The sequence below is a fragment of the Pipistrellus kuhlii genome, unplaced genomic scaffold (assembly GCF_014108245.1).
Source record: "Pipistrellus kuhlii isolate mPipKuh1 unplaced genomic scaffold, mPipKuh1.p scaffold_m20_p_11, whole genome shotgun sequence".
NCBI classification, from domain to species: Eukaryota; Metazoa; Chordata; class Mammalia; order Chiroptera; family Vespertilionidae; genus Pipistrellus; species Pipistrellus kuhlii.
This window is the reverse complement of record NW_023425416.1, coordinates 22,218,130-22,230,006: the sequence shown is the minus strand read 5'-3', so window position 1 is coordinate 22,230,006 and position 11,877 is coordinate 22,218,130. Positions and strand designations below refer to the sequence as shown.

At 57.4% G+C, this 11,877-nt stretch overlaps 1 protein-coding gene across 1 annotated transcript in view; it reads left to right on the top strand.

The window, feature by feature from the left end:
• The first annotated feature begins 778 nt into the window (after positions 1-778).
• Positions 779-11,877, top strand: part of PLXND1 (plexin D1) — a 59,884-nt gene continuing 48,785 nt past the window's right edge. Inside the window, exon 1 of the mRNA XM_036431187.2 lies at positions 779-2,316. Coding sequence (XP_036287080.1) covers positions 952-2,316 — 1,365 coding nt within the window. The 5' untranslated portion in view covers positions 779-951. The remainder of the gene's footprint in view (positions 2,317-11,877) is intronic.

Here is an 11,877-nt window from a genome sequence, read left to right as displayed (position 1 = left end):
AACCCCTTTTATGGGGCTCGGGTTTGGGGGGACAGATCTTGGGGACTAAGAGGGTGGTGCCCCCTGCCCAGCTGGCCCTGGAGGTGCCCAGGCCTGGACAGTGCCCTGTGAAAGAGGGTAAAAAGGCAGAGACTTGGAGATGGGAAGAAGGGAGGGCTGTGGACCCAGAAGGCAGAGAGGGAGAGAAGGGGGCAGACGGAGGTGGAGAAGAGGGAGGTCCGAGGGATGGGAGCGAGACCGCGAGTTGCAGGGGGAGGGAGCGAGCCGAGGGAGCGACGGAGAGAGGAGAGGGAGCTGAGGACAGACAAACAGAGAAGGGAGAGAGAGACAACATACCCGGGGAGGGGGCTGAGACAGAGACAGAGACAGGGAGACACTGAGAGACAGGGGGCGGGTGGAGAAAGAGAGGAAAGAAAGCAAAAAGCCAGCCCCAGCGCGACGGGCCGAGCCGCCGGGAGGAAGGAAGGAAAGAAGAACCAGCGACGGAGGCGGCGGCGACGCCGGGGAAGGGAGCCTCGGGCCGCGGACGCCGCGCCCGCCGGAGGGTCCTGGAGGGCGCGGGGCGCCGGCCCTCCGACAGCCAGGCCGGCCGAGCGGCCAGCGGGCGGGGCGGGGCGGGGCCAGGCCCGGGGCGCCCGGAGCGGAGAGCCGGCGGGGCCGGGCGCCGCGGAAGGTGGGCGGCCGGGGGGCGGGCAGGGGCTGGAGGGCGGGGCGCGGCCGGGCGGGGCGCGGCGCGAGGGCGTGCCCGCCGCGGAGCCGCCCCCGCCCCGCCCCCGGTTGCGCTGCGCCGCGGAGCCCGGCCGGGGCGCCGGGGCCGGGGGCGGCTGGCGCGGGCAGGAAGCGCCTCGCGGCCCGGGCCCGCCCCCCGCCTCCTGCCTCCCGCGGGCTCCGGGCTCCCGGCCGCGCCGCGCCCCATGCACTCGCCGCGCCGCGCAGCCCGCGCTCGCCCGGATGGCTCGTCGCGCCGCGGGCGGCGCACCCCGTAGCGCCCGGGCCGCCGCCGCCGCCGCCGCCGCCGCCAGCCCCCGGCCGCCGCGCGAGCCATTCCGGGCCCCGCGGCCGTGCCCGCCGCCGCCGGTGCTGCTGCTGCTGCTGCTGCTGCCGGTGCTGCTGGCGGCGGCGCGGGCCGGCGCCCTGGAGGTCCAGCGCCGCTTCCCCTCGCCCACGCCCACCAACAACTTCGCCCTGGACGGCGCGGCCGGCACGCTGTACCTGGCGGCCGTGAACCGCCTCTACCAGCTGTCGAGCCAGAACCTGAGCCTGGAGGCCGAGGCGGCCGTGGGCCCCGTGGCCGACAGCCCGCTGTGTCACGCCCCGCAGCTGCCGCAGGCCTCGTGCGAGCACCCGCGGCGCCTCACCGACAACTACAACAAGATCCTGCAGCTGGACCCGGGCCAGGGCCTGGTGGTGGTGTGCGGCTCCATCTACCAGGGCTTCTGCCAGCTGCGGCGCCGCGGCAACATCTCGGCGGTGGCCGTGCGCTTCCCGCCCGCCGCGCCGCCCGCCGAGCCGGTCACGGTGTTCCCCAGCATGCTCAACGTGGCGGCCAACCACCCCAACGCGTCCACCGTGGGGCTGGTGCTGCCGCCCGCCGCCGGCCCCGGCACCGGGGGCAGCCGCCTCCTCGTGGGCGCCACGTACACGGGCTACGGCAGCGCCTTCTTCCCGCGCAACCGTAGCCTGGAGGACCACCGCTTCGAGAACACGCCCGAGATCGCCATCCGCTCCCTGGACGCGCGCGGCGACCTGGCCAAGCTCTTCACCTTCGACCTCAACCCCTCCGACGACAACATCCTCAAGATCAAGCAGGGCGCCAAGGAGCAGCACAAGCTGGGCTTCGTGCGCGCCTTCCTGCACCCGCCGCCGGGCCCCCCGCCGGGCGCGCCGTCCTACGCGTACCTGGCGCTCACCAGCGAGGCGCGCGCGGGCGACAAGGAGAGCCAGGCGCGGAGCCTGCTGGCGCGCATCTGCCTGCCCCGCGGCGCCGGCGGCGACGCCAAGAAGCTCACCGAGTCCTACATCCAGCTGGGCTTGCAGTGTGCGGGCGGCGCGGGCCGCGGCGACCTCTACAGCCGCCTGGTGTCCGTGTTCCCCGCGCGCGAGCTACTCTTCGCCGTGTTCGAGCGGCCCCAGGGGGCCCCCGCGGCCCGGGCGGCGCCCGCCGCGCTCTGCGCCTTCCGCTTCGCCGACGTGCAGGCCGCCATCCGCGCCGCGCGCACCGCCTGCTTCGTGGAGCCCGCGCCCGACGTGGTGGCGGTGCTCGACAGCGTGGTGCAGGGCACCGGGCCAGCCTGCGAGAGCAAGCGCAACATCCAGGTGAGCGCGGGCGGGGCCGTGCGGGGAGGAGGAGGGGGCACCCAGCTCGGGGCGCCGAGGGAGAGCGGGGGCCGGTGCCTGGGCGGGTTGCTGCGCGCTTTGCGGGTCACTGGGTGTGAGCGGACGGCGGGGGCACAAGTGTGCACTCCGGACCACAGGTGCCTCTGCGGGGACTCGGGGTACCCTCGAGGGTACAGGTGCCCGCTGAGATGGGGGCAACGAGCGCGAATACGGCCCAGGTGCGCGTGTGAGGTCATTCAGCTGAGCGCTGGCGTACAGGTGCGCACACCTAGGTGTGTGGGAGGGGATCAGGCGGTGGATAGGTGCGTGCTGGAGAGAGCTAACGGTGTATGTTATAGCTCAGGTGTGCGCCCGCCCGGATGTGGGGCATAGGCGGGGAGCACGCAGCAAGGGAGTGTCTGTCTGACCAGAGGCCTTGGTGGGGAGGTGCCAAGGTCAGCGGGGGGGGTTTTTGGGGGCAGGACCGGCCCTGAGGCTCAGGAGGGAATGAGGAGTGGCCAGTTGTGAGGACACACCAGCTGGTGGGCAGGGGCCCCGGGTGTCTGGGGCTGGGGCTGGGTTGAGGAGTAAAAAGGGGGTCAGGTTTGGGTATCCGTGTGTGTGTGTGTGTGTGTGTGTGTGTGTGTGTGTGTGTGTTGAAGTTGTGGGGAGTGACCTGAGGGTGCCGGAGGGAACTTTGTGCGGTTCTCTTCAAGCAAGCACACCAGCAAGGGGTCACTGCTTCAGGGGGCCCTGGGGTGTGGAACCCTTCGCCTTTTCCACGCTCTGCGTCTGTGTCCGAGCCTGGGGAATCCATCGGAACCCCAGGCGTTGCCGCTGCCCCGGGAAGCCTCCGTTTCTCCTTCCGCAAATGCCAAGCTCAGACTTCTGGTGGTTCCAGAGCCCTCCTTGAGGCCAGGCCCTTGATTGCCCTGCCCCATTCCTCCTCTGTGGTCCTCGGGCTGGTGGTGGCAGGAATCTCACGAGCTTAATTATTCGTGGGTGTGCCCAACACTGGGGCTTACAGAAAACTCGGATTCCTTCTCTCCGAGTCAGGCTCCCACGGCTGCCCACCACCCGCCCGGCTGGCTGGCTGCCCTGGAAAGAAAGGTCATAGTGGGTGAGCAGGCAGACTGTCCCGGGGAGCAGGGGCCCGCCAGAGGAGGGCTGGCCGCCCAGCGCTGTGGTTGAGACATACCCACTGTTCCTCTTCCCAGAGCCTCATGCCCCGTGGGCTGTGTTTGGGGTGGGTTTTGTTTAAGGAGGTCTCAGGGCGAGGAGTGAGTGGGGAGTCGTCGGCCCTACTCTGTGGAAGGAAGACCCTGTTGGGGGGACCAAGGCCCCCACCCTACTCAATCTTTCCAGGCCCTGCATGTCCATCCGGGCCCTGGTCCGTCTGTCCGCTTGGGCCTCTGGTCTCCTCCTCCCCCCCCCCCCCCAGCAGGAGCCTTCTCAGTTCCTGAGGTCCATTATTTTCGGCCAGCCTCGTGCAGTGACTCACTCTGCTGGAGGGGGCTGGGGCTTCCTTCTTTTGAGGGGGCAGGGCCTCTACAAGGACACAGCCCCTGGGGCCTCCTCCTGACCCCGAGGTGAGGCGGGTTCTCAGCCCTCAGTCACTCTCCCTGCGTCCTCCCCATCCCTCTCCCTCTCCCCATACCCAGCCATAGGCACAGGCCAGTGCCCCTGGGCAGGCTCTTCCAGATGTGTGACATCAAGGCCCCCGGGTGGGGGTGGGATGGGTGGCTATTGTTCTTGCTCCAGGCTGTTGCCAGCTCCTCAGTTATAGGTTAAGAATTTGGACTTCACACTCTGGGTTCAAATCCTGCTCTGCCAACGTTGGCAAAGGACTTCACCTTCCTCATCTGTAAAGTGGGAATGATAAAAAACGCATCTCTGAGGACTAAATGAATCATTAATGGGAAGCACTTACCTGGCACATAATAAGCACCTGGCAGAGGTGTGCTGTTCTTATTACTCTTACCCCAGGGGACAGTATTAGCATACGTCTGGGCTCCATCCTGAACAGCAAAGAGGGACCTATTTTGGCTTCTTCTTGCAGCAGAGACCACTCCGCCCTCTCCCGCCTCTAGAAGCCTCAATAAACACCTCTGAGCCTCACCTGGGAGCCCAGCCCTGGGCACTGGGGGACCATGGTGACTCAGTTCCTGCTCCTGCGGGTCCTGCAGGCGAGCAGAGGACTGACATGGAGGCAGGCTCTTGCAGCCAGAGGGATGAGGGGGCTGGGAGAGGGGCATTGTTGGGGGAGTGATATCAAAGCAGAGGGGGATGAGCAGGAGGTAGCCGCCTGAGGCTGCAAGAGAGGAGGGGAGGGTCCAGGCTGAGGGAACAGCCATTGCAAACACCTGGAGGTAGGTTGGATACAGCAAATGGGCTGGAGCCGTGGTTGGCAAACGGCGGCTCGCGAGCCACATGCGGCTCTTTGGCCCTTGGTGTGGCGCTCTTCCACAAAACACCATGGTCTGGGCGAGTCTGTTTTTGAGAAGTGGCATTAGAAGAAGTTTATGTTTAAAAAATTTGGCTCTCAGGAGACAACCAAGATGGCGGCATAGGGCAGACACCCGAATGCAGCCTACCACAACAAGTTTGAATTTAGAACTGAAAAACGGGGGAAACATCACCCTGAAGCGCCGGACAGCCGGCTGAGAGGAGGCTCTGCCATCTGGGAAGGAGAGAGAAGGCGCGCTGAACCTCAGGAACTGTGAAGGTACGGAAAACTGTGCGCGCGAAAAAGCAGCCGCAGAGTTCGCTGCCGGCTGGCTTGCGGAGCGCGGAGAGGGCGGGCCGAGTTCGCTACTGGCTTACTCCCTGCGCATGGAGAGGGCGGACAGCTAACGCGCGGCTGGCTTTCTGGTTCAGCAGGAAAACAGAACCACCCTATTGCGCTGATAGACGGCCCCAGACAGGGAGAGGCCAGACTGTCGGGCAGTGGGCAGAGATCTCTCGGAGGTGTGTGAAGCCAGCGGCCATTACTGTGGGACTCAGAAACCAGACCCTCGTAGGGAGGGGCTGAATAAAGCTTGTCTGCACCACCCGAGACTACGCCCCATCAAGCAGAGCATAGAGGCCCTTCCAGAGGCTAGCTTCCTTGTTCGCTGCCAATAGGACTCTCCTAGGGAGGGGCAGACAGGAATCTAAAGCTTGTCTGTGCCTATACCAAAGAGGTGCGCGTGCCTACAACCAATTGTGCGGGATTCAACAAAGCTTGTCTGTGCCACCCCAAGACTCCGCCCATCCAAGCAGAATACAGAAACCCTCCTAGCTGAGACACTTCTGATCCTCATAGCCAATTGGCTTGGAGATCAACGCTTCCCAGTGATACCAACAACAAGCAAGGCTTAACAACAAGACTGCCCACCCATCCCACAAAGGGCTACACCAAGACTGTCTTGTGTAACTGGGAGGCTGACTCACTGAACTATATATTGTAGGACACCTTAGCACACAAAGCCACCCTACCATCTCAGGGAAGCTGTGAAAATGCCAAGACAAGGAATTAGATCACAAACAAAAGAAATGGAGGAAAAGAAGAGACTGGATATAGAGTTCAAAACCACGCTTATAAGGTTTTTTAAGAATTTCCTAAAAAAGGTCGATAAGACCTATGAGGAGATGAAAAGGAATCAACAAGAACTAATAAGGGATCAACAAGAAATAAAGAATACATTGTCTGAAATAAAAAATATTATACAGAGTCCTAAAAACAAAATGGAAAATCGCAAGTATCAAGTCAAAGATTTGGAACATAAAGAGCCAGAAGAAACTCCTCCACAGAAGCAAGAAGTCGAGAGAATCCAGAAAGTTGAAGATGATTTAAGAAACCTCTGGGATAATTTCAAGCGAACCAACATCAGAATTATGGGGGTCCCAGAAGATGAGAGAGAGCAAGATATCGAAAACATACTGAAAGAAATAGTGACAGAAAACTTCCCCCACCTGGTGAAAGAATTAGACTTACAAGTCCAGGAAGCGCACAGAACTCCAAACAAAAGGAATCCAAGGAAGACCACACCAAGACACATCATAATTAAAATTCCAAGAGCAAAAGACAAAGAGAGAATATTAAAAGCAGCAAGAGCAAAGCAGGTAGTTACCTATAAAGGAGCACCCATACGATTGTCAGCTGATTTCTCAACAGAAACCATGCAGGCCAGACGAGAATGGCAAGAAATATTCAAGTTAACGAATAGCAAGAACCTACAGCCAAAAATAATCTACCCAGCAAAGCTATCACTCAGAATCGAAGGCCAGATAAAGAGCTTCACTAATAAAAAAAAGCTAAAGGAGTACATCACAGCCAAACCAGAATTATATGAATTGCTGAAGGGGGTTCTTTTAGAAGAGAAAGTAAATAAAGATAAAACTATGAACAACAAATATGTAACTATCAACACGTGAATCTAAAAACCAAGGGAATTAAAAAAAAAATCTTATGACCTTATTAACTGGTGAATATAATAGAATCAGAGGTATAGAAGGGGAGTGGACTGACGATTCTTGGGGAAAGGGGGAGAGGGGGTGTAAAGGAAGAGACTGAACATAAACTGTGCACCTATGGATGAGGACAATGGGGGTGGGGAAAGGGCAGAGGGTGGGGTGGGAACCTGGTGGAGGGGGAAAAATGAGGAACTTTTGTAATAATATGAACAATAAAGATTTATAAAAAAAAAAAAAAAAAAAAAAAAAAAAAATTTGGCTCTCAGCCGAAACCGGTTTGGCTCAGTGGATAGTGCGTCGGCCTGCGGACTGGAAGGTCCCAGGTTCGATTCCGGTCAGGGGCATGTACCTTGGTTGCGGGCACATCCCCAGCAGGGGGTGTGCAAGAGGCAGCTGGTCGATGATTCTTTCTCATCGATGTTTTTAACTCTATCCCTCTCTCTTCCTCTCTGTAAAAAAATCAATAAAATATATATTTTTAAAATTTGGCTCTCGAAAGAAATTTCAATTGTTGATATTTGGCTCTGTTGACTGATGAGTTTGCCGACCCCTGGGATAGCACAACTGAACCAAGGGGGGAGGCGGGTGGGGCCGGCAGGGGGCAGGTTGGGCGTGTGATGGAATCGGGACTGTATCTGGGGACATCGGGAGCTGTGAAGGGTTTTAGCCAGAGGAGTGATATGACTTGAGTGAGCCTCTGCGTGTCTTCCTCTGAGGAATGGGAATGGTAATAAAAGTGCCTGCCTCGCAGGACCCTCCCTGGTGGGAATTCCATGAGATAATACCTGGGAAGCTCTTGGCAGAGTGGCTGGCTCATGTGCTTGCAATTTCTATGATGATTTTAATTTTATTTTTTAAATCTTTTGTTAAACATTTTTATTTTATATATGTTTTTTGTTTATTGATGAGAGAGGGAGGGAGAGAGGAGAAACATGGATTTGTTGTTCCACTTATTTATGCATTCGTTGGTTGAGTCTTATTTGTGCCCTGACTGGGGATCAAACCAGCAACCTTGGAACGTCGGGACGATGCTGTCACCAACTAAGCTCCCTGGCCAGTGCTTACCGTGCTTATTTTTAACATAATTGTTTTAGAGAGTCCCTCGGTGATTGGTGAGAAGGCAAGAGGAGAGACAGGGAGAGAGTGGTTGGGAGGCTGGTGCCATCGCCCGCGGGGGCAGGAGATTCACGGGCTCACTCGCAGGTACTTCTCTAAGGCCTGCCGGGGGGGCACTGGGCAGGGAGCGGCCGGCCTTGTTCTCCGGGATGCGATGGGCCGTCGGGGGCACAGGAGGAAGCAGTGGGCTCGGGACAGACTTGGCTGCCAGGATGCAGCCCCAGAGGTGGGGACCGACAGGATGGCGGGGAAGGAAGCTGCCCAGCCTGGCCCGACATCAGATGGGAGTTGGGCGAGGGGACAGCACCTTGTTCTTCCATCTGCTCTCCAAGGACATCTGACCTCCAGGCAGGGGAGGCGGCTTGGCCGGGTCTCTGGAAACTCAGCTTCCTGCATTTGTGGGGCTTTTTTTTTGGTTTTGATTTGTTTTGTTTTAATCCTCACCAGAGGAGATGTTTTTATTGATAGGCATTTATATTTATTTATTTTTATTGTTGACAGTTTACAGATGTCTCCCACTTTCCCCGACTCCCCCTTCACTTTTTATTGATTTTTTTTTTAGAGAGAGGGAGGAAGGGAGAGACCAGGGTTGCCTGAAACGTAGGTATGTGCCCTGACTGGGAATCAAACCAGCAACCTCTCAGTGTACTGGACAGTGCTCCAACCAGCTGTTTTTGGGGTCTCTCAGTCAGGGTAGTTTTGGGCAGGCTTTTCCCTCTGCTCTCCACCTTTAAGACAATGAGGGGAGGAGGTACTGAGGTGAGAGGCAGGGAACCTCGGAGGCCTCCGCTTTGCCCCTGATTGTTTTTGGCGTATTTGGGGCTGATGGACTGTTTTGATAAAGTGGGAGTGAGGCAATTACTAGCCTTCCTTCCTTCCGTCACCTTGTGTTTGAGGTGAAAGCAGGTTTGGGAAGTTGCCACAGCTTTCAAGGGGGGGAAACTGAGGTACAGGGTCACCCAGCAAGGCAAGGGCAGGCTGAGTCTTAAAACAAAAACAAAAACGTGTATATATATCAATATATATATATATATATTATTGATTTCAGAGAGGCAGGGAGAGGGAGAGCGAGAGATGAAACATCAAGGGTGAAATCGAATTGATGATCGGCTGCCTCCTGCACGCCCCACACCAGTCGAGCCTGCAACCCAGCATGTGCCCTGTCCAAGAATCATGAACCTGTGGCCTCCTGGTTCATCGGTGGATGCTCAGCCACTGAGCTCACTGTCACCTTTGAATGACCATAGTACTTGTGTTTTTAAATCAAGAAGAAAACTGACAGGGAAGGAAATGTCAGTGCTGCATTTTCAAGGTGTCTTTTTATAGTGAAGGTGGAAAAAAAACCACCCTCAGGCGGTTTTAAACTGGCATGTGGTGGGTGGGTGCTCATTGTCGAGAAGGCGGTTTTTTTTTTTTCCCCCCTGAGCCAATTTGGGGGTTGCGATGCTGGGCGGAGGCGGAGGGAGACAGCTCCCACGATGGGCTTTCTCTGTGGAACTGGAATGGGGCTGGGAGTGAGCTCCCCGTGGCCAAGGGTATGAGCAGAGACGCTTGGTAGGATGTAGGAGAAGGGGTTCCCGTGGGGTTGGCCAGGAGGACCTTCTAACCCGGAGCGAGAGACGGGGCTTGGGCCAGAAGACTGTTCACATCCCTCCCCAGGCTGGGAAAGCCATCCATTCGGATTCCCATGTAGGTGAGGGCACAGCTGGCCTTGAGCTCCGTTCCCCTCCCTGTGTGCCGCGTGACCTCTGGGTCTCGTGCTTTCTCGTTGTAAAACGGGCCAGTGTTGTCTTCTGAGGATGTGGGCAGATGACAATCTCACACGCAGGGCCCGGACTGGCGGGCGGAGGAAAAGAAGACCTCAGAGGAGAGGGTGCTGGGTGTGTGCAGCGGCCAGCGGGGCAGGCTGTGCTGAGGAGGGAGGATGCCCTAGACCAGAGGTTCTCAACCTTCCCAATGCCGTGACCCTTTGATACAGATCCCTGTGCTGTGGTGACCCCCCAACCATAAAACTATTTTCGTTGCTACTTCATGATTGCAATGTATAGGTAGAAATGTGACCCCCCCATTCTTCGGAGCATTATCTCAATCCATTGAGGTTCTGCTTCCCGGCATATGTCGACAGTTTGGCTCAAATAAACTCACTAAAATTCTATTAAAAAACAAACAAACAAAAAAACCCTGTAATTTTGCTGCTGTTATGCATCGTAAGGTAAATGTCTGTGTTTTGCGATGGTCTTAGGTGACCCTGCTAGCGGTTCTCAACCTGTAGAGCCTAAGACCATCAGAAAACACAGATATTTACATTACAGCTCATAACAGCAGCAAAATTACAGTTATGAAGTACCGCGTTTCCCCGAAAATAAGACATCCTCCGAAAATAAGACCTACTTACAGGTTTCCTTCTGAGTGAAATATAAGGCATCCCCCAAAAATAAGGCCCCCCCACAGGCTAAACATGAGAGAAATGGAGTCACAAGAAATTCACCAGGAAATTCAGGAATTGGATTGTTATGATGATGTTCCAGAAGATGATGACATGATTGTCATTGAATAAAGGAGTAAATTCTTGATACTGTAGGAGTCACAGTTTGTCTGGTTTGTGTTGACAACTATCGTACTACCGTACCGTACACAGGTAATAAATTTCCTTTATTTTCATTTAACAATAAATGTGTACCGTATTCTTCTTCATGGAAAAATAAGACATCCCCTGAAAATAAGACCTAGCACATCTTTGGGAGCAAAAATTAATATAAGACACGGTCTTATTTTCGGGGAAACAGGGTAGCAGTGAAAATAGTTTTATGGTTGGGGGTCACCACAGCACGGGGGACTGTATTAAAGGGTCGCGCATTGGGAAGGCTGGGAACCTCTGCTGTAGAGGATCACAGGGCCCCAAGGTGAGCAGGCCTGGGAAGGCAGAGGGGTGAGGCCGGGGAAGGCAGAGGGGTGAGGCTGGGGAAGGCAGAGGGGTGAGGCCGGGGAAGGCAGAGGGGTGAGGCTGGGGAAGGCAGAGGGGTGAGGCTGGGGAAGGCAGAGGGGTGAGGCCGGGGAAGGCAGAGGGGTGAGGCTGGGAAGGCAGAGGGGTGAGGCCGGGGAAGGCAGAGGGGTGAGGCTGGGGAAGGCAGAGGGGTGAGGCCGGGGAAGGCAGAGGGGTGAGGCCGGGGAAGGCAGAGGGGTGAGGCCGGGGTGAGGCCGGGGAAGGCAGAGGGGTGAGGCTGGGGAAGGCAGAGGGGTGAGGCTGGGGAAGGCAGAGGGGTGAGGCCGGGGCGGGTCTAGGGCTGTGGGGTCCCGGCGAGCTCAGAGACAGGTGGGCACAGACTGAGGTGGGAGGACGGAGCCAGCTGTCGCTGCTGCTGGTGGGGCTGGGTGCTGAGCTTCTGAGGGGTGTGCGGAGGGCAGGTGCCCTCTGGGGCTGAGCTCTGAGTTCTGAGCAGGGGCCAATGCCTTCGATCTCACTCCCCCCTCCCTCCAACCAAGGCGGGAAGTGCTGCTGTCCCCACCCCAGTTCACACAGAGGGAAACTGGTCAGCGGTGTGACTGCTGACTGCAGAGTGCAGCTGGGTGGGGGCTGCTGTGAGCTGTGAGCTCTGTGGCAAGTTGTACAATCACACCCCCCCTCCCCCATGGAGGTCTGGGTGTCGCCCTTCGTACAAAACCCCCTTCTGGCCAAAACCGGTTTGGCTCAGTGGATAGAGCGTCAGTCTGTGGACTGAAAGGTCCCGGGTTCGATTCTGGTCAAGGGCATGTCCCTTGGTTGCGGGCACATCCCCAGTAGGGGGTGTGCAAGAGGCAGCTGGTCGATGATTCTCTCTCATCGATGTTTCTAACTCTCTATCCCTCTCTCTTCCTTTCTATAAAAAAATCAATAAAATATATTAAAACAAAACAAAACAAACAAACCAAAAAAACCCCTTCTGTGATAGCACCTCCACGCAGGCTCCGGAGGGAGCTGGGACCGACGCCGCAGTGACTCGGACCCAGAGT